Source organism: Anabrus simplex, chromosome X, assembly GCF_040414725.1.
Source record: "Anabrus simplex isolate iqAnaSimp1 chromosome X, ASM4041472v1, whole genome shotgun sequence".
NCBI classification, from domain to species: domain Eukaryota; kingdom Metazoa; phylum Arthropoda; class Insecta; order Orthoptera; family Tettigoniidae; genus Anabrus; species Anabrus simplex.
In genome coordinates this window covers 175,364,321-175,387,877 of record NC_090279.1, presented here as the reverse complement: position 1 = coordinate 175,387,877, position 23,557 = coordinate 175,364,321, and the positions used below count along the sequence as shown (strand labels likewise).

At 38.0% G+C, this 23,557-nt stretch overlaps 1 protein-coding gene across 2 annotated transcripts in view; it reads left to right on the top strand.

Moving 5' to 3' along the window:
* Positions 1-23,557, top strand: part of LOC136886138 (max-binding protein MNT) — a 150,934-nt gene that overhangs the window by 96,865 nt on the left and 30,512 nt on the right. For both annotated transcript variants that reach the window (XR_010861709.2, XM_067158880.2), the window contains exons 4-6: positions 2,626-2,836; positions 6,693-6,907; positions 18,508-18,658. Coding sequence is in view for 1 of the 2 variants with exons in the window: in XM_067158880.2 (XP_067014981.2) it covers positions 2,626-2,836; positions 6,693-6,907; positions 18,508-18,658 (577 nt within the window). In the remaining variant the exon portion in view is untranslated. The remainder of the gene's footprint in view (positions 1-2,625; positions 2,837-6,692; positions 6,908-18,507; positions 18,659-23,557) is intronic.

The following is a 23,557-nucleotide window of genomic DNA, read 5'->3' as shown; positions in this document are numbered from 1 at the left end:
TTTGTTCTTTCCTTCCACTAATTATTGTGGACAGGAGCCGATTAGGCTTGGGTCAGATTTACCGCTTTATATGGACTCAAGGCTCTTAAAATATCACAATTTTTCCATACCAATGTCAAGAGTCGCTTCACCACAAGCAAAAATAACTGCATGAAATGTATGAAAGTCTGACTTGTTGAGATATCGTCGCTGCCGGGACAAAACCTCCTATGTGAAATATTTTAGCTTAAAACTTTGGCCGGTAAGGTTCTGTTATCTAAGGTGCAAAATATGTGAATATTGTCAAGGCATTCTCTCTCTTCATAACGTATGTGCTGTGGGTCAGTATACCTCCAACAATTTTATCACATAGGAGGTTTTGTCTCGGCAACGACGATATACTGATGTATACCTGAGCGAAAATTATTTAGAAATGATCAGCAAAATTATCCGCACTGCCATACAATTTGCATCCGTCATGTCATTAACTTCCGCGGATTCCTCCGTTTTCGGATAGCATAAGTGATTTTTTGACGTGATTGTTCTTGGTTATGACCTCTCCGGGAATCTCCATTTTGTTTGACAGGACTAAGGATTTTAATTTACAGTGAGTTACCTTAATATTCGGACACCATATGACATGTGACAATCTGAACATTATATTTGTACTTTTTGACACATACAGAAAAGAAAGTTTGACAATACAAAACCCTAATATTCCCAATATGATTACATAATAATACAAGTGTTTCAGAACAAAATGACATGTAGATAAAAAAATAAGTCATCACTTTATCACATAACAAAACCACTTTAATATTCGTACACTAGGACCATAATGATCTAAACTGTAGTGTAACATGGAACTCAAATCAATCTAGTACTTGGTGGCATTGCCACGGCTTTCAGTCCATTCTTGTATCAGTTTTTGTTGCAGTTCCTTCTTTGACGTTATTCTGGAATTCTTCACTCTCTTGTCAAGTTCACTCCATTAATTCTTAATGGGATTGAGATCCGGGATCTTGGGGTGGAGTTTCAAGCACCTTTAGGCAGTTCAACAACAGCCACATTCGGACATTCCACGCTTTATGCTTGGGATCAGTATCTTGATAGAAATGAAAAATGTCCCTTATCCCAAGCTTTGCTTCACTTTGGTGTAAATTCTGCTTCAGGATGACTAGATACTGTTTATGGTCCATTGTATGTTCAATAAAAGACATTTCACCTACTCGAGCAGAAGAAAAGCACGCCCATACCATAGCATTCCCGCCTCCATGTTTGACAGTTGGTTGTAAATGTTTAGATTTTAATTCGTCATTTGGTTTGCACCAAGCCATTCTCCTCCCATCTGATCCATAAATATTAAATTTGCTCTCATTACAAAATAACACATTCTGTGTCCTTGTGTACATATTGCAAGGCAACTTCAGTCTTTTCCTTCGGTTCACTTCATTGACAAATGGCTTTTTCCTCGACACCCTCCCATTAAATCTGGCCTTTCGAAGAGTCCTGCGCACAGTTTCAGGGTTGCAGGTTGTGGCACATTCAGTTTAGGATTGTTCCTTATTTTTTCTTAAGAGAAGTCTCTCTCCACGATCAGTTAGCTTTTTCAGTTGACCCGTTTTGCGGTATAGACGCAATCCTGTCCTCTTCTTTAAATCGCCGTACATGTCATTGGCAGTACTCTTACTTATCCACAACATTTGCGCAATATCTCTGCAACTACACACCTTTGCATTGTGGAAAATAACCATTTGGCGCTGTTCAAACGTGTTTCTGCAGTGAAGTTCAGGGAAACGTACCCTACTCCTTACGTTTCTCCCTTGCCGCAATTGGGTAAGGTAGTCACGTGCAAATGGAGTAACGGTGACGTGTCCGAATAATAAAGTGATGTGTAGTATCTCATGATTTCCTTTTCTATCACGATCAGAACACTTCACCAATTCGCCTGACATTTAATTTTGTTGTGATATGTGGGGTATATACTCATGAATTGTTGGACGTGTGTTTGTTGTATATACATTTGTTTGCGAACGCATTATGTCAGGAAACGTTCAGTTATGTGTGTTGTCCGAATATTAAGGTGACCCACTGTATGTTTATTTCAGTCTGTTCAAATGGGTATGCAACATTTTCTTTCTTTCATACTCGCGTTTTTTCTTTTTCTGTAATCAAATGCGTACATAAACAGAAGCGTAACGTGCGAAACGTAAAGAATTTCACCGTATTTTCTTGACACGGCATAAGCCCAAAAGCCTATTACATGTCAACAAAGTAGTAGTTGGAAAAAGAAAACAAGACGCACACTATACAATCAACCAAGCTCTTTTGATAATATATGATAAATTTTACATTTGCCACCTACTTATAACATGCGTTTACATTCTGACATTGACTATCATCCAATACATGAACTATTTGAAAATTTATCATGACCGAGTGAGTTGGACGTGCGGTTAGGGGCACGCAGCTGAGCTTGCACTTGGGAGAGATTGGGTTCAAACCCCACTGTCGGCAGCCCTGAAGATGGTTTTCCGTGGTATCCCATTTTCACACCAGGCAAATAATGGGGCTGTACCTTAATTACCGCCACAAATACCTGATGTTATGGAAAGTTTTTGCAAGTGAATATATTGTTGTTGACAGTCGTTGCGACGGAAGGAGCGCGAGCTGGAACATGAAATGGAGAGGCTGGCCCGGGAGAAGATTGCGGCACAACAGAGGCTGGCTAACCTCAAGAAGGACCTCTCTGCACAGTGGGACCACATAGACTTCAGCACTTTGCTGCCCGAGAGCCAGGTGGTGGAGGACCCCAGGGCGAGGGATCACGTGTCACACACTACCTCCACTGCATCTGGTATGTGTATTATTTTCATTTAAATTTGTGAGTTAATTTATCAACTCTGTACCCTTGTTTTCTGTGATAGACTTTCTCTTATGATTTTACTGTAACTTGGCAGGTAGCCTTGTAGTTTATTCCATTTGTATTTTTGAGTTACGTACAGGATGTAACAAAAAACCCTCGGCAAAATTAATTCCCTATATAGAAAGAAGATAAAAATGTTATAATAATATGTGGGGATGGACCTTGACCTTCTGAGTTTTCATGATTGTTCTTCTTCTCTTTCTGTTTGTCCCTCTCCCCACACCAACCTGTCATTGCGTTTATCCTATTATGTATTCTTTCTTCATGTTCCCAGCTTCATTTGTCATATACTTGTGAACGAAACCCGGGGCAGGTAATAAGTCTATTACAATATACTGGTAGATCGTGAGAAGTTATTCAAATCCCCTGTGCTAACTCCTCACACAAATGCTAGAAGTAGTTTATTTTGCAGTTTGACTTTCGCTATAGATCAGGTAGCTGCTGAACTAGATATTATTTTGTTAAGAAATTACTTATGTATGAAAAACATTGTAGAACCTAAGAAATGGTGGTCTGTGAGTCCACAAGAGAATTATCCTTTACTGACTGACATTCCACTTAATTTGAAAGACTTGTTACCTTCAAATTACCATCTCTATGTTCAAGTATGAACTCAATTAAAAATAAGTACAGAATTAATACGTTAAGTGATGAATGTTTGGATTGTGCATTCAACTCGAGTGTTACCGGTTATTTACCCAACAAAACGGCTGTTACTGAGAAAAGTTCCTGCCAAGTTTCTCACCAAGTAGATAGGTGATACTAAACTCTTATTTTCTACAACTCTTTGGAGTATAGGCCTACTTTATTTACAGATACTATCTTAATATTGTTGTGTTTTTTATTGTTACATTAATTAACTTTAAAAATTAATTGTGGTTGTTTAAAATGTGAGAACATCTCGGGAGATCACCGAAGCACCTAGGTTTGCCGGTCCTGAGAACTAAATAGTTAACTTACTATTATACTAACAATAGATTTAAAGAATAGAGAAGTTCGAGCATAATAAATAGGTTACCTAGTGATATAACTCATAGAGTTCAAGCGCGCTCCCGCGGCACTAGTGGAGCCAATCACCAACTTGTACGGTCAGCTGTTTTAGTGGAGGTTACACTGATACGCAAATAACCAAATACAACACCCAATTGTTTAGACTTATGAATAATACAGTCAGAGAGTTATAAAATAATATTCTCAATCCCCACGAAGAAATATCTTTGGTCTTTAATAAGAGAGAACGCACGAGATAAAATGGAACATTATGGAAAGTGAAAGCAATATTGTGCTTTACATAAACAAAATACTTATTAAACAGAGCACATAAAACATTAAACATTCTGTGTTCTTAATCCGCCCCTGTAGGAAATTAATCCTAGCTTTGACCGAGGAAAGAGACATTTAGCTCGCATTAAATTACGAATTGCATTTTTTAGTCGCCTGTTGAGAGACACTATTGACTTTTGGGCATTGGTAAGAGAACTAGATCGGCTGTGAATTTGACTACAACTAGGATGACCTTGAACCTTACTGCTCATTGTTGCCACCACTGCTTCACTCACATTGTGATTCTTGTTCCTTATCCTCTTGATATAGTCTTAATTCTTTTCCCTACTGGGTGCCTTTTGTGATTTTACCTCAGTGCTTAGGTATTTCGGTAAATTCGGAAAAATATGAGGCATCGCTCGTGCGAGGAAGTTCAACTATTTTACTGTTCACAACAAAATAGTCCACCTTTATACGTTAATTAAATCTGCCAAAAAAAATTCAGGGCACATATTCTCCTTTTGCCTCGCAATTGCTTATCTTTCTGTGGAATAACTCTTGTCCACTTCGCAAACAGATTATTTTCTTTTGGCGGTGTAAAAATCATCTACCATCAGGCTTCCTTCCGTAACCCAATTGACAACAAGGAAAGAAACTGTACAGCATTTTCTCGAAATAATAGAAAACTAGTTGATTGCACACACAAAGCACTGCACAGATATTAATACAGATTTTCGGAAAATACCAAAACAAACAAATTCCCTTAATAGGCATTAAAATTGTTACCATGACTTTCACACATGCCCGTTATTACCTTCGTCGACAAATTGGCGCACGTGTTGTTGCAGCTGGTTCGTTGCGACTGCAGCACCACACTCTGGCGGGGCCACCAACGACAATGTTAAGAGAGCAGAGTGATCACGCTAGGTAGCCTGTTCTATTCGCCATGGTTCTAGTATTTAAAGATAAAAATTTTCATTGTTCCGTATTGAAATTATTGATGTTAAAAATTAAATAACTGGAAAGGAGGTTCAACCTATTCAATACTCAAAGGAAAGAAACGTAGCAATCACATTTCTATTTAAATGGGACCGGTTTCGACCTTAGTCTAGGTCATCATCAGCCATAAAAACATATAAAATGTTTATGAATGTTGGAGGTCAGTTCCACACTCTGTTAGGCACAAAGACACGACACCACAATCTGTCCTGTGACTTTATGCAGGACAGATTGTGGTGTCGTGTCTTTGTGCCTAACAGAGTGTGGAACTGACCTCCAACATTCATAAACATTTTATATGTTTTTATGGCTGATGATGACCTAGACTAAGGTCGAAACCGGTCCCATTTAAATAGAAATGTGATTGCTACGTTTCTTTCCTTTGAGTATTGAATAGGTTGAACCTCCTTTCCAGTTATTTAATTTTTAACATGGTTCTAGTAGTAAATATTCTTGCCACTCATATACCTTCAGCATTATGTACATAAAGAATTTCACCCTTCTTTCTGACATGCCAAAAGCTCAAAAGCATGTTACCCTGTCTACAATTACGGGCCATGAAAACATACATACATACATACATACATACATACATACATACATACATTATCATTATAGACTGTTATGCCTTTCAGCGTTCAGTCTGCAAGCCTCTGAGAATTTACTAAACGTCGCTACAATCCTCGATTTGCAACTAGTGTTGTGGCCTCATTTAGTTCTATACCTCTTATCTTTAAATCGTTAGAAACCGAGTCTAACCATCGTCGTCTTGGTCTCCCTCTACTTCTCTTACCCTCCATAACAGAGTCCATTATTCTCCTAGGTAAGCTATCCTCCTCCATTCGCCTCACATGACCCCACCACCGAAGCCGGTTTATGCGTACAGCTTCATGCATCGAGTTCATTCCTAAATTAGCCTTTATCTCCTCATTCCGAGTACCCTCCTGCCATTGTTCCCACCTATTTGTACCAGCAATCATTCTTGCTACTTTCATGTCTGTTACTTCTAACTTATGAATAAGATATCCTGAGTCCACCCAGCTTTCGCTCCCGTAAAGCAAAGTTGGTCTGAAAACAGACCGATGTAAAGATAGTTTCGTCTGGGAGCTGACTTCCTTCTTACAGAATACTGCTGATCGCAACTGCGAGCTCACTGCATTAGCTTTACTACACCTTGATTCAATCTCACTTACTATATTACCATCCTGGGAGAACACACAACCTAAATACTTGAAATTATCGACCTGTTCTAGCTTTGTATCACCAATCTGACATTCAATTCTGTTGAATTTCTTACCTACTGACATCAATTTAGTCTTCGAGAGGCTAATTTTCATACCATACTCATTGCACCTATTTTCAAGTTCCAAGATATTAGACTGCAGGCTTTCGGCACAGTCTGCCATTAAGACCAAGTCATCAGCATAGGCCAAACTGCTTACTACATTAAAACATTAATCTAAATTTTTGAAGGTACTTGTTGAGGTCTGTTTATTAACTTGTTTTTATGTCATTGTGTTTGCAGAGCGAGAGGAACTGATGAGTGATTCAGAGGAGCCCTTGACCAAGTGTGGAGTGATCTATAGCAGTACGTCATCACTGTCGAGTGCACCCACTGCTAGCTCTCCCCCACAGCCCAGTGAGCTTCATGGTCATGGCGGGGAAGGTCCTAAACCACCACCTCCCACCACCCTAACAACACCAACACAGCACCATGTCCAGCTTCCGGTCTCAGCACATGTAAGTGGACTTACTTTGTATGCTTAAACACCAGTATTAGTAGTCTCGCATCTTACTACAGTAGAACCTCAATAATTCGAAATCGGTTAATTCAAAATCCCGCCTAATTCAAAGAAGCTCTCATTGCCAGAAACATAAGGTACTGTTTTGCATGTTATTTATATTGTTTAATTTGAAATGTGGATAATTCGTAATTCGAAGTGCAATGTCGGCCCCATTACCAAAATTCAGACTTTTAATTCAATTAATTTAATTCAATTCAATTTAATTCAAAACTGCCTTTACATTTTAAAACAATAGTAGGCCTATGTTACAGAGTAATTTCAATTCAAAATTTATTCGCGTCATGATAGAACGCGTCTTCAGCATGTGCAGGGGTAGCTTTCTGCACTTTCACACACTTCGGTGTGTCTGCAATGTGCTTCATCATTGCTAAGTTAGAGTGAAATCTGAATTATTTTGTATTCAACATTTTAAGGAATGCCATAATATCACGCAGCAGGCAGTGTGCGCCTGTGTGGACAAACAGAATCCGCGGACACTGGCGATGCCGACAGTTGACGAAAAAGCGTGGATCATAAAATCAATTCGTAGGCACCGAATAATATTGTCATTGCTGATGAAACTGCATTGCTTTTTTTGAATACCGAGCCTAAACGGTCTTATGGTATTAAAGGAGAAAGTGCCAGCTGGGAAATCGTATAAGGATGAGAGTCATTGTACTGTGTTGCAATGTACACGGAAGCGAGAGAATTCCTCCCCTCGCCATAGGGAAGTTCGATAAGCCACAATGTTTTAAGGGCGTCAGACACTCTCTGTGCATGTACAAGGCATCTAAAAATGTAGAAAAGTAGAGTAATCCAAAAAATAATGCATTTGCACAGGGGAACTAGCACAATTTAACCTCTTCTTTGAATTGTGTAATTTTTTTTTTTTTTTTCCTTTAGTAGCGTGAGTTTATGTTTGTCAGTGATTTATCCAAGTGCATTATTTGAACATTGTAAATGCACCTTGTTGGATACATTTCGGGAATAGTTTTTTCCATGGCATTTGAAAGGTTTAAACTGTGAATCAAGGTGATTGCATGCATTAATGGGTCTTTTAGAATACTTTGTGACGCGACAAGTGTTTACATTTCTGAAGTACGAGAGAAGTGCCATGGCGGGAAATCGTACAAGAATAGAGTGACTGTATTGTGTTGTTATGCAGAAGGAAGCGAGTTCGATTAGCCACGATGTTTTAAGGGCATCGGGTACTTCCTGTGCAAGTAGGCTACCTACAGGGCATCTAAAATGCATACAATACAGTACAGTAATCCAATGAATCAAGCACTTGCACATTGGAGCCAGCATAGATTTCTCCTCATCTTTGAATTGTGCTTTTCTTTCTTCCTTTCTTTCGTTGCGAGAGGTTATGTTTGTCAACGAGTTATCCAAGTGCGTTATTTGAATACTCTAAATGCACCTTCTTGGACGCATTTTGGAAATAGTTTATTTTTCCCATAGCGTTTGAAAGGTTTAAACTGTGAATCAAGGAAACTGCATGTAGTAACAGGCCTTAGAATATTTTGTAACGCGGCAAGGGTTGGTACTTCTGAATTACAAATTGGCAGTTAATTCAAAATCACATAATTCAAAGTCCAATTTTTAAGTCTCAACTACTTCGAATTAATGGGGTTTTACTGTATAGTTGAATGCGTTTCTTTTGGGGTTTTCTTCTTCTTCTTCTTTTATGACCACATAGGATCACTTTAGTCAGTCCGTCGTTCAGGTCTCTTTGAAGGGATTGTTCGGGCTTTGCGGTCCTCCCAGTACTTCTTCAGACGCTCCGATCTTCGTGCCCTTTCCTCAGTTGAAAATGTGCGTGTTGTTGGTTTGTTTTGTGTAAGGGTAAAGCGGAGGTTTGTATTCTTGAGTTTTGTATTCAATTTTATCTTATTTGTGGTGTCTTCTGTTGTAAGGCCTATTTCCTTCAGATCTTCTCTTACTTCTCTGATCCATTTACATCCTGTTGTGGTATTTTTTGAGACGAGATTGTGTTGTACTAGTTGTTTCAGAAGTCTCGAGTCCTGCATCCTCATGATATGTCCAAAGAATCCCAGTCTCCTCTTACGCATAGTATCTGTAATGGGTTCTAGCTCTTTGTACACGACTTTGTTAGGTATTAACCGCCACTGTCCATCTTTCTGATATTTTTTGTTGATACAGGTTCTTCCAATCCTCCTTTCAATTTTCTGAAGTATGTCAGTCTTTGATTGTTTATTCAGGTAAAAGAGTGTTTCTGCTGCATATGTAGCTTCCGGTTTTATAACTGTGTTGTAGTGTTTTATTTTTGTATTTATTGATAGACATTTCTTTTTGTAGATATCCCATGTTAATTTTTGTGCTTTAGCTAATCTATTTGTTCTTACTTGGATTGAGATTTTTTCATTTAAGTTATGTGTTATTACTTCTCCAAGATATTTAAACTGAGTTACTATTTTGATTTTATTACCATTTATGGTGACTTCTTTTAGCTGTGTTGGTTTTTGGGGCATAATTTCTGTTTTTTCAAATGATATTTTGAGGCCAATTTTATTTGCAATGTTTTGAAGTTCTGATATCTGGGTTTTTGCCTCTTTTATGTCCACTGCTAGTAATGCTAAATCGTCAGCAAAACCCAGGCAATTTGTTTTGATTTTTCGGCCAATCTTTATTTTGGGGGGACATTTTCTAAACCATTCCCTCATTACCATTTCTAGAGCACAGTTAAATAATAGTGGTGAGAGCCCATCTCCCTGCCGTAGTCCAGTTTTAATTTCAAATGTCTCTGATGTTTCCCCCCTAAACTTCACTTTTGACTTGGTATTGGTGAGAGTCAATTTTATCATGTTTATTAATTTGGGGTGTAGTCCAAGGTGCCTTAAAATTTTAAACAGAGATTCTCTATGGATGCAATCATAAGCTTTCTTGAAATCTACAAATGTTATCACCATATCTCTGTTCCTTCTCCTGTTATAGTCCATTATCAACTTAAGACTCATGATCTGATCAGGACAGCTCCTCCAGGGTCTGAAACCTCCTTGATATTCTCCTAGTTCTTTCTCAAGTTGTAAACTTATCCTATTAAGGATGATTATTGAAAATATTTTGTATGTTATGTCTAGGAGAGAGATTCCCCTGTAGTTATTAGGGTCGGTTTTGTCCCCTTTTTTGTGCAGAGGATGAATGAGGGCTGTTGTCCAGTGTTCTGGTAGTTCTTCTTTAATCCAGATAGATACAAGTTGTTGATGGAGGGCAACTTTTGCTGAGGTTCCTGCATATTTCCAGATTTCCGCAAAGGTCTGATCTTCTCCTGGCGCTTTGTAGTTTTTTAATTTATTCAGAGCTTGGTAGACTTCCTTTATTGTGGGGGGATTGATGTTTTCTGGTGATGTTTTTATCGGGGTGTTGGTGTCCAAATGAAGGAGTTCTGTAGGTTCCTCACAATTTAAAAGCTTGTTGAAATGTTTAGCCAGAATTTCTGCATTGTCTTTATTGTTATGGGCCAGCTTACCATCTTCATCCTTCATCAGTAGGGTCGGGGGTTCATATTTTTGGAGCTGCTTTCTGAAGGTTTTGTAGTAGTCCCTTGATTTAGTTTTACTGAACTGTTCTTCAATTAACTGCAGGGTGTCCTTATGATGTTGTCTTTTTATTCTTCTTAAGACTTGGGTAGTTTCTTTTCTCTGTTTTACTAGCTTTTGATAGGATATTTCTGTCTTTTGGGACTGATGTAATAGCCATGCCTGATGTCTTTTCTCCACTGTTTCATCACATTCACTGTTCCACCATTGGTGTTTTTTACGTGGTTTAATTGGAGCTAGGTCTTCTGCAATTTGTTTAAGGTTGTGTACTAAGTCTTCAAGTTTGTCTGTGATTTTTATTTTTTCAGTTGCTTTCTGGTAATTTTTGTTGTTGATTAGCTGGGTAGGATCTATTTTTCTTTTAGTTTTAAGGGCTTGCTTTTGTTGTCTCCTCTGGGGAGTGAGTTTAATTTTAATTTTAACTACGTAGTGATCTGAACCTGTGTCTATTCCTCGGAGGACTTTGACGTTATAGATCTCTTTGTGGTGGTATTTGTCCATGCAGACGTGGTCGAGTTGCCATTCTCCCTTAGTGTAGTCAGGGTGTTTCCATGTTTTGAGTTTTTGAGGTTTCCTCTTAAAACATGTAGATTTTGAGATTAAATTATGGTTTCTACACAGGTCAACTAGTCTCTCTCCATTTTTATTTGTTTTCTTGTGTGCTGGCCATTTTCCGATGATGTCACGGTATTTTCTTTCTCTGCCTAGTTGAGCGTTGAAGTCGCCTATTAATAATTTTATATGGTGTTTGGGGATGTTATCTATGGTCTGGTCCAATAGGTCCCAAAATTCTCCTGTTTCCTCCTGGTCTTTTGAGGAGTTGTTTTTATCATTAGTGGGAGCATGGGCATGGGTTTTACTGTATAGTTGAATGCGTTTCTTTTGAGGTTTTACTGTATAGTTGAATGCATTTCTTTTGAGGTTTTCTTTCCAAGAAAATAGTGCTCCTTATGTAGCATGATGAAATGTTTGTAAAAGAAGTTAGTGTATTCATCAAAGCTGAAAATATTGATGTGTTTTCAAAGCTGTTGTGATCATTGTCTAGGCAAAGAATGTATTTTATTTATATATTCAAGTTGAGCCTCTATATCTCATTATCAGTGTCTGGATCTTGTTATTCTGCTGGCTTTGACATCCTGCCAGTACCTCTAAAGTCCATCTGTCAGTTCACATGACCACTTCACACACTGAACTTTTAGCTCACGACTCGTTAAATGACCACTCAACACTCAATACAATAACACAACAACAAAACAATACAAACTCAACAACAATTACTCCTGTTCGACATAAGACTGCTTTTAAATGCCTTCCTTGTCTTCTGGGGTCTGATTTCACTTTAAACCCTTGGTAACTTTTGACCATCCACTTGAATTCATCCCTTGCCATTGATTTTATTTTCTGGGATACAGATTTCTCTTGGAGCTTTCTTACATCTCAAATTTGTTGCCTCTAGTCTCGGTCAGATTATCTCGGTTAGTCATACAGATGGTGTGCTCATAGATCACTGACATTCTCTTTTCAGTTGACAGTGTTATTGACTCTTATCCTTCTGTATAAATCCTCGTTAGATCTCAAGAATACCGCATTTATGCGAATGATCCCCGCCGCCGAATAATCCCCGCACCATAATTTTAGGAAGGACCATTTAGAAAAAAGAAATGAAGTGAACTAATTCCTTCCATCGAAAGAGTAACGTAGGCATAGACAAATTTTTCATATCAGTCCTTGAGTTCCACGTGGTATTTAAGCAAATATGAACATGACAGATATAGCTACTTTGCTTGAACATATTTGAGAAGATAAAAATGCATTATCACTCCACGTCTAAAACACTTCTCACACGTGGTCTCTTTTTACTCGGATAGTAACACGACCAGTGGTGGATAATTCTTTTTGTGCGATGTAAACACTTGAAACACACACACCTGCGAACTTGTTTCTTAGTTTTGCGATACAGTAAACCCTTGTTAAGTCGTGGGGGCGCAAAAAGGTTACTTCAAATTACATGATTTTGAATTAACCACCAACTTGTCATTCAGAAATGCCCACCCTTGCCGCGTCACAAAATATTCTAAGACCCGTTACTGCAAGCAGTTAATATTGATTCACAGTTTAAACCTGTCGAATGCCATGGAAAGAGCTATTTCCGAAATGTATACCCCAGCTACAAAAATGTTTTTTAAAATATAATTAATCGTAGCCCCACTACATTCTCTAAAGTCAACATTACCATTTTATGAGGCTGCATTTTTCATGGAAAGGTCTACCTGAGAAAGATCTTCCAAACATATTTTCAATCACATGAATGCACATACTTTCAAATTGATATTCACGGCAGTGATGACACCATCATAACTTAATCTATAGCAGATTTTAAACAATTTGCAGTTTCATCCGGTGATGCTTCGTGATAGTACAGTCATAGTTTTCACAAAAATACACTGGGACTAAATATTTGTTTTTTACTTAAAAGGCCTAATCTAAACTAATCAGCAAAATTTAACTGGTATTTTACTGTTGTTGAAGTTTTATAGTTTCACTTGCATATTGAGGTACATGCATCAACAACAAACGAGGGGAGATATTTATCACGACGTATAACACACGTTATATTCATGAAGATTGTCCCAGAACTTGCGAAACCTCCACCTATAATCCAAGAAGAACACTACAAATATTCACTATATACCACCATCACAGATAACCATTCGCGCTTAACTCTGTGTTCGTGCTGGGCAACCTAAATATTTTTCTGCGGCTATCGGAACACATACTCTACACGTGCCACCAATAAATTGCTCGAAAAAACTGTATATATGCCGAAACCCAAGACTAAAATATATTCTTCTGTATTATAATTGATTTCATATACTGGCTCTATTTTTATTAGTAAGATGATGTGCAAGTGGCTATACTGTTAAGATGTTGATATTTTTCTTGCAATCTCTAGTGTGTGACGCTGAAGACTTCGAGTGTCAAGTATTAAAGCTAACACCCCTTACCTAAGCTAGCTGGCCTGTTGCCATAAATTGCTGTCGGGGGAGGAGGCACAGCTCCGCCTCGAGGAAGCTTCAAGTGCATGCGTCACCCAAGCGGCCTTAAATTTCTCTATCGCGCCAGCAAGGAAACCCATCTCGCTGGAGAAGCTGAACTGTGGTAGTGCAAGCAGATTGTCGAGACAGCTGTACTTGGCTTGGGTTAGATGTTCACAGTTTTTTGAACATTATAAAAAGCGTTCTATGGAATAATTAGAAAATGTTAATACAAAGTTCTTTACCCCAGCAACGCTGGGGTAGATGGGGTTCAGTGCACGCCACTGGTATCAAACAAGGCACATTTACAGTATTCAAATAATGCAATTGGATTACTCGCTAGCAAACATAATCTCACACAATGAAAGAAAATATTATTTCAAGACGAGCAATCTATGCTGGTTGCCCTGTGCAAGTGCTTTATTCATTGCTTCATTGGATTACTGTACTGTATGCATTTTAGATGCCTTGTACTGTACTTGCACAGAAAGTACTCGATGTCCTTAAAACATCGTAACTTATCGAACATTCCTATGACGAGGGAAGGAAGTCTCTCTTTTCTGCCTGCATTGCAACACACGACTGTGACTCTATCCTTGTGCGATTTCCCGCCATGACATTTCTCTCGTAATTCAGAAATGCCAAACCTTGTCTTGTCATGAAGTATTCTAAGACCCATTAATGCATGCAATCACTTTGATTCACAGTTTAAACCTTCCAAATGCCATGGAAAAAGGCTATTTCCAAAATGTATTCAGCAAGGTGAATTTATATTATATTTATATTATTCAAATAAAGCACTTGGGTAAATCACTGGCAAACATAACCTCATGTGGAACGAATGAAAAGAAATTAGACGAAGTCAAATTATGCTGGCTCCCCTGTGCAAGTGCCTTACTTTTTGGATTACTGTAATGTTTGCATTCTTAGATGCCTTGTACTTGTACTTGTACGGAAGCATAGTTATTGAACTTTCCTATGCCAAGGGGAGGAAGTATTTCACTTCCGTATGCATTGCAACACAATGCAGTAACTCCATCTCCTTTAAAACCATAAGTCCTTTGATCTCGGCATTTAAAAAAAAATTGGTTTCATTGGCATTAACAATATTGCATATAATGAACTTCATGGTGGTCCATATTGAAAACTATATTATCTTAAAACAATTACGTTTATTAAAATGATCAACCTATTCAATACAATACATTCATAAGAATGTTTATAACTTCATCCTCAGCCTAAGTTTCCTCCTCAAAATCAAATGTTATCGGGATTCTAATATTCTCAAATTGAACCATCTGAATAGCTAAAATAGTACTGAGTTAAAAATACAATGTGTCGGTCTCATTACTGACAGGTGAACAATTATTTAATGGAGTTCTTGAAGCAGTCTAAAATTAATTCAATAAATTCATTAATTCATTCTGCGGTTACACAAAGCATAACTAAACATCCAACAACGAAAACGATGTGAACCAGGAGCGTGTTACCAACCTTGACGCAAATATAACTCTCACCCCAATTTCGCGCCTCAAGTTTTAAAAACAATATGCGGGGATTATTCACATAAATACCTGCTTGTCAACTCATCTGCTGCCTACACTCTTCCATGGTATCTTCAGTTTTTCTTTTTTTTCCTAGCTGGCTGACTTGCTCCATCTACTCTTTGTCAAAGTCTCCAAAGCATATAATCCTTTCAATTTAACCACTTGACATACTTGGACGGATCTCTCCGTCCTGGCTCTCGACTGCACTCTGGTACAAAGACAGATCTCTCCGTCCGCACGTAGTGTTTATTTCTGGACCCGCTCCAAGCCGGTTTCCTTTGTGAAAAGATTTAGGTAACCTCTTGATAGATGGAAGCACTGTTTTATTCCATTGATGTACCTGATAAACACTTCTGTGCAGTTATTCCGTAGACAGTATAACCTGTATCTTAGCAACCTCATCGTAAGCAAAATCATGCTGCCTCCAAGTTGAGTGACGAAGCGATTATAAGGGAAATTTTAGAAGAGACTAACATTGATATAGAAAAAAGTGACGAAGAATTTAGTGGAAGTGAAAGTAGTGAAATTAATAATTGTTAACAGTGATGTGAGCGCTGGTAATGGTGAACAAAGTGCTGTTTTGCCATCATGTGTGTCACTGAATTTTAGGCTTACATCTGATGCCACACCATCAGCTTCTAATCATATTTTACACGATAGGCAATGGAACTGGGAGCACGTAAATAATACTCCAGAGTATCATTCATACATCTTAACTGGTGAAATAAATAGTGTTGTTCAAAGGCACCTAGGACAATGCCCGAACAACCTGCAGGTTGTGAACAAATTTCTATTAGAAGAATTTTGGGAACTTCTAACCAAAGAGACAAATGCTTATGCAAGTAAATGTCTTGTATCAGCTGTCTAGGATATAAATAGGGTAATGTCATAGAAAAGGAATACTGCTTTCGTGTATCTGTGGATGAAATGAAGGCCAGATTACCTTGAAGTGGTAAAGTATGATGGCAGGAAGTATTTCAGACCCAGTCTTGTTGTTGACTACAATTGTGGAATGGGTGGTGTTGATTTCCATGACCAGAGAATCGCCACATTCCCCTTGATGGGGAAGTATATAAAAGGATACAAAAAATCTACTTCTACATGCTGGACATGACACTTCTGAATTCATCGCCACCTCAACCCTAACAAGAAGCGAGTAGGCTTTACCAACTTCCGGATCAATTTGGCAGAACAGCTGTTGGCAAGGTGTGACCTTGCCTAACTATACACAGCGAGGGCGCCCAAGCCCTGCGGATGCACACCGAGACTTCAAGGGAGGCACTGGGGACACTTTCCAACCAAAATACCCCCAACAACGAAGAAGGTTATCCCATCACTGAGGTGCAAAGTCTGTGTGATACAGGGTCTGAGGAAGGAATCTTCGTTCGAATGCCACCGGTGCAAGGTGGCGCTGCAGGTAGACGACTGTTTTATGATCTACTTTACAAAGTACTTCTGACAGTAGTTTGGATATTTCCTCATTACGTTGCTGTAAAGCATGCTTTTTCAGTGTCGGTGATAATATCATGTAAAGTAATGAAAATAAATGGTACAACAAGGCATATTTAAGTTCAATTAAATGGTATGTGAACTTAGTGTCTAAACTTGGCTGGGTACTCAGTATCTTCTTGTTACAGACGGTTTTCTTCAGCTGATATGCCTGCTCTAAGGGTCCTGGCATTGATAGCTTCCTGTTAATGTCCAGAGACTTGAATTCTTGATCTGTACAATCTTCCCATTATCAGTGATCATCCATTGTGGTCTACAACTGATGTCCATAATGTTCTTTGTCTTCTCAAAGGAGATTGTTCAACTTCTTCCTCCATTCTTGAATGATTTTTTCCAAGACAGTTAAAAAGGAGTGGGGAGAGTCCATCACCTTATCTGATTCCAGTTTGGATCTCAAATGGTTGGTTTTTTTTTTTGTTTTTTTTTTTTTGTTTTTTTGTTTTTTTTTTGGCAACAACAAAAAATGATGCTGTTACCCCAGTGGGTGATGTGATCCTTTGAAATGTAAGGCTTGAGATTTTACTCTCCTTCAGTTCTTCTTTCTTATTCACTATCATCAATAATATTGTCCGGCTCCATGGCTAAATGGTTAGCCTTTGGTCCAGAGGGTCCCGGGTTTGATTACCGGCCAGGTCGGGTATTTTAACCTTAATTGGTTAATTCCAATGGCTCGGGGGCTGGGTGTGTGTGACGTATTCTGCATTAGAAATCATCCTAGGTAGGGCCCTCATCTTCACAGACATGCAGGTCGTCTAATAGGCCGTCTACTAGAAAAAGACCCGCACCAGGCCTCTCTTGAGGCCATACGCCATTATTATCAATAATGTAGGCAACATTGCAGGTTTATCATTTGTGTGGTTAGTTGTTAATATTAAAGTTCCTTGGAAATGGCTTTTATATTTTTGTTGTCTGCAAAGAGTAGTGGTTTTTGTTTATTATTATTATTATTATTATTATTATTATTATTATTATTTTAATTCCCATCATTTATCTATTTGTAGTTTTAACTCGTGAACTCGGTGGCTGCAATTTCAGGATACCAGCATACGGTATGTGCAGGACGTTAGGCATAAGATCGAGTCCAGTGTATTGCAATACTGTAGTTTGCTTTGAAGTGTTACTTCGTTTATTTCTGATGTCGAATACGGTCTACAATGAGATTTATTACTTGTAACTTTGTTTATTGGCGAGTTATGGAGAATCATTCAAGTTTAATGGCAAGTTTTAAAATTTAGAGTGATGCAATTTGCAGAGAAACACAGTAATTGTGCCACAGGCTGTGAATTGAATGCGATTCAGTTAAACACACACTACAGGTGAAAACCGAAAGTTGCTCTTGAAAATGTGAACAGATCAAGAAAAGCATTCCTGAGACAAAAAATTGAAAGTTACCTGAGGTCAAAAATGAACTGCTTCAGTTCATGAAATGTTTAGACGACTATGGATATGATGTTCCACACAAAGTGCTACAATTTAAAGTATATGAAAGCAGGGTGTTAGCCATATGGAACTGAAAGTGAGCCATGGCTGGATAGCCTGATTCACGAAGAGGAAGTAAGGGAAGCTCATTCAACCACAAATGGAATTTTACAAAATTATTAAGTTTTGCTAATATTCAGTAACGTTATGGAATGTAATAAAGTGCAATCCATTATGCAAAATCTTGAGGCTTTTTATTACTTTTAAAAAGTATTTTAATTCTAATCAAGTTTGATTTACTAATTTTCTGCATATCTCGCACCCCCATTTTATACTGTAATTTTCAGGGGGAAAAGTGAGATATGGCACTAAATACTATACATGAGTGTTTGAAGTTATACATTTTGAATATGTCGTGGCTGAAAATGATTAACATTTTACTGTGTGCCTGTTTGATATTATGTAGCATTTGTAATGCGTTCTCAGATGGTGAGCGCAGGGCCGGGCCTGGCTGCTGCCCTCGTCAGTCCTACCATCCAGCTCCTTACGCCGTCAGGACTTCGTATGCTCCCCACGGACCCACAACCGTTGGCACTCACTGTTCATCACACGCAAGCACCCCAATTGCCAACCACTAGTAAGTATCTCTTGTATTATACATTCATGTGTTATCCCCTTACTGTATCAATACAAATCACAGTGATGAATAATATCTAGCCCTGTTTTAATATGAGAAGTTTTGGAGAAACTCTATTATTGTAACATGACTTATATAGATTTAATACGAAGAGAATCGGGACTTCGAATTTACGACGTGCTAAGCGGGAAAACGTGTTAATGAGGAAAGCTCTAACGAGGTTTCACTGTATATGATTTTAACAAAGGATACTTTTGCTGCCAGCCTCTCCTTCCTGCTTTACACAGTAGAGTAACTGGTACTTCTGATATTGGAAATATTGATCATTTTACAGATCAAGTGTTCAAACTGGAGGAATATAAATAGTGGAAGTATCATTGGTTTATGATGATGTTTTGTGTGTTCTTTTATGTTACTGTTCTCGATGTGTTTGTCCTGTTTTCCTAGTCTTTTATAACCTGCATTCATCTTTATGTTTGTCTCTTTCCCTTTGCCTAATTTATCCAGCTTTGTGCATATCCTACACTTCCCATCAAATTGGGCCCTCACAATCTTGGAGAAGCCTGCCTTTCTGATGAAGCTGGGAAGCAGAAACAAATTTGTCAGGGACCGAGAAGGAATGATGTAAAAGAACTGTGATTGGTAAGGAGAGAACCTGTCTGTTTGGAGGCGGCAGTGATGAAGATGTGGAGATTGTCCTTTTCCTTTTGTGTTTTCATGCCTGTCCTTGACTCTTCTTCCCACACTAACCTGTCAGTGTATTTGTTCTCGTGTGTGTTCCTTTTCTTCATTATCATCATCTTGAAACAACTCCAGTTTTTCAGGTGCAGTGAATGAGCATTTGTCTTTAACTTCTTTCCATGTAGATTTCTTCTTCTAAATCTGCTTCAAATCCAGACCTCGTCCACCTAGATCATTCCTAATCTGATTGATCTATCTCTTCCTTGGCCAACCTGTTTATCTTTGGTCCCTTCTCAAACTACACGCTCTAGCTCAGGGATGGCAAACCTTTACAAACTAGCATGCCAGTTAAGGCCTTGTGTATTATGTTTTACTGTCTATTGTGCCATGTGTTCTTTTCATTTAAAATCGTCATGAAATCCCTCATTTGACTTCAATTAGATTGCGTAGCATATAAACCCATTCGACTGAATGTTTCATGATTTTGTTTTGCATAAATCACTGAAAATTACAATTTAAAAAACAGGTAAATTTTAAGAATAGGTTATATTTTTGTTTTAGCTGCTGAGTTCCGTGTTTAGACATAATTCTTTAATAAAGTGCAGTATTAAAATAGGCTGTGTTGCTGTTTATTATTATTATTATTATTATTATTATTATTATTATTGTTATTATTGTTATTATTATTATTGTTGTTAACTTTATTGGCCACATTGGACCACTTGAGTCTTCCATGTACACTTTTTCTTTGAATGTTGTACTGTTTGCTTCTTCTTATCTGCCTAATACTTCTTGATTTGTTCTGATCGCAGTGTTCTTAAATTGTCTGAAATCTCTACCGGCCTTCTGTGCATCATTTCTGTTGAAAATTTGTGATTCTTTAGAAGGGTGGTAATTTTATTCTTGTTCTCTGGATCTGTAATTTCGAGTCCAGCTGTTTTGAGATCCTCTTGAATTTCTTTTATTCAATGCCCTCATATCTTCTTTCCCAGATTTCTCATCACTAGTTGTCATCCTGTTTTCTGGTAATCGTAAGATGTGAAAGAAATATATTCTTTTCTTCATCACGCTGGTAACTGGGTCAGTCTCTTGATAGACAGTTTCATTGGGGAGGATTCTCCAGACTCCTTCAACCTGGTACTTTTTATTTATACATGTTCTGATAATTCTTCTTTCAGTTTTGAGGAGCTGATCAGTTTTAATTTCATTTTAAATTTGGAGCAAGGTTTCGTAAGTGGCTTCGGGCAAAGTTACAGTTTTATAGTGTTCGATCTTAGTGTCTATTGACAAGCATTTTTTGTTATAAGTTGACCAGGTTAGGAATTGTGCTTTTTTCATTTTGTTGGTTCTCTTTATCTATGTTGCTTTCTCTCTTAAGTTGTGTGTAATGATTTCTCCAAGGTATTAAAATTGTAGGACTCTTGTTAATTTTTTGATCATTTATGCTGAATTTGTTTATGTCAAGCGGTACAGTGAGGTCCACTCCTACTCAGTGGCTGCCTGTTTTAGCAAACATTGCTCCTCCAGATCTGAGGAGAAAAACAGCGAAAGTACAGTTGCTCAAGAAGACCTTTGCACACAGGAACTCACTTTTGTTCAATGCCTTACGAGAGCCACCTGTGATGAGGTTAAAATCCAGGAATCCACTCTGGACTGATCTATACTCATACGAAAAATTCAGTGTAACAGCAGAATGGAGACAGCGATGGGAACAATGTCCACCCACCAATGCCTTTCTGATTGAAGACCCAACGAAGAAAGTGCCAGGTTTCGATCTTCCTCGACATGAGTGGTCAAAACTCAACCGTTTCAGAACAGGCCACGGCAGGTGCCGATATATGATGAAAAAGTGGGGATATTGTGAAAGTGCTGCGTGTGAGTGTGGTGCTGAGAAGCAGACATTGCTTCATTTTGTTGAGAGCTGTCCACTGTCAGCATTTAAGGATGGTTTACGGACTTTGCATGAATTGACACCAAGTGCAGTAGACTGGTTGTCGAAGCTGGACATTCTAGTTTAATTACCTCTATATTTTAATTTGTATGTTAATTGTATAATTTTACAGATTATGCTTGTAAATGCCATACGATGATAATAATAATAATACTACTACTAATAATAATAATAATAATAATAATAATAATAATAATAATAATAATAATAATAATTGGCATGATCTCAGTTTTCTCAAAGGATATTTGTAATTCTATTATTAATGCAATTTTCTAGAGACTGGTTATTTGAGCACAGACTTCTTCCATGTCAAGGGCTAAGAGAGCTAAATCATCTACAAACCCTAGGTAGTATGTCCTTATTGAGGGTGGTTTTTCTCCAATTTTGATTTTAGGTGGGTTTTCTTTTTGCCAAACTTTCATTATATAATCTAGAGCCACATTGAAAAACACCTTGTCTGAGGCCTGTATTTATAGTGAAAGCATTTGACATTTTTCCCTTTAATTTTACTTTTGAAATTGTGTTGGTTAAAGTTAGTTCAATAAGTTTTGTTAATTTGGGATGAAGGCCATATGATCTGAGCATTTTTAAAAGAGAGGGTCTGTATATACTATCATAAGCTTTTATTCCATTATTAGTTTCAGGCTGAGAGTTTGATCTGGACAACTTCTGTATGGACAAAATCCTCGTTGGTATTCCCCAAGTTGTGGTTCCAGAATGTTTTTTTATCCTATTATAAATTATGCAGGAGGAAATTTTGTAAGTGCAGTCCAAAAGGGTTATTCCTCTGTTATTGTCTGGATTAGTTTTATCTCATTTTTAGAATAATGTTCTGGGATTTTCTGTGATCCACATTTTGTTGCTATTTCTTTTTCTTCTTCTTTCATGACCGCATAGGTTCACTTTAGTCAGTCCATCGTTCAGGTATCTTTGAAGGGATTGTTCGGGCTTTGCGGTCCTCCCAGTACTTCTTCAGACGGTCTGATCTTCATGCCCTTTCCTCGGTTGAAAATATGCGTGTTGTTGGTTTGTTTCATGTAAGGGTAAAACGGAGGTTTGTATTCTTGAGTTTTGTATTCAATTTTATCTCATTTGTGGTGTCTTCTGTTGTAAGGTCTGTTTCCTACAGATCCTCTCTTAAGGGGCCCATAGACGTGCAATATTATTGCGCAAAATGGATTGTACAATATATTGTTAGCTGCCTATAGACTTACAATATTATTGCACAAAAATCGAGTTTTTTCAATAAATAGAATCGTGTGGAGATAATATTGATAGTTGTGCAATATATTATGCAAAGCGGTCATAGACGTACAATATGCGTTGCAATATATAGTCAGTCCATGCTGGTATTTTATTTGATGATTATATTGAGTGACACTGATCTTTGCTGTATTTTGATCGCCGTGGGCATAAGTACCAAAAAGAAGCAGAAACGGAAAAGAAGCACAAGGGCCAAACACTGGTTTCTAGACAGAGAAAAGTACACTCATGAAAATTTACTCAGTGAACTGAGAAAATGGGAACCAAATGATTTTCAAAACTTTCTGCGCATGAATGGTGAATTGTATGATGAACTCCTCGCTTTGCTCTTAACGTCCCACAGAGCCGGAAGGCCATGGTACACTTCGATAAACTCCATAATAAACTTTTTCTCCTCCTTTTTGCCTGCCATCATGATACCTTCTCCAACGCTTGTTGATACCAACTGGCGGGAGGACGGGATATTGCACATTATTGCCAACACACAGCACAGTAGGGGAGAAGGGGGCACATTTGAACATGGGGCACATTAGAACAATTTGAATAACCTGCCAAACAATTGAACAATTGAAAGTCCTAATATATAATTTCATTATTTATTTGTTGTGTTTGATGCGGGTGAATTAACAAGTATTACGCTGCACTGAAAGTAAATTTGCCAAGTGAACTTTGTAAGGTGTTTGTGACTGTGTTGTTCCATAAATGGTAAGTTTGTTTCTGCTGTACTACATATTAATGGGTTGTGAAGCGTGCCAGTAGAACAAAGCTGTTGCAAGGTCTTGTTGTTCAGCAAAATTTTAGATTATGGTTAATGGCTGCATGCGGGGTAGATCTGAACACTGCCTTTGGGGGCACATTTGAACACTGTTCAAATGTGCCCCACTGTAAGTACACGTGTTTATGAAGCAAAATATAACAAAAACTCCTGCTGATTAGATTGAATTTATTTTAGGACTGAGGAAAACGATGGTTCGTACTTACATTAAGAAGAGAAATAAACCAGA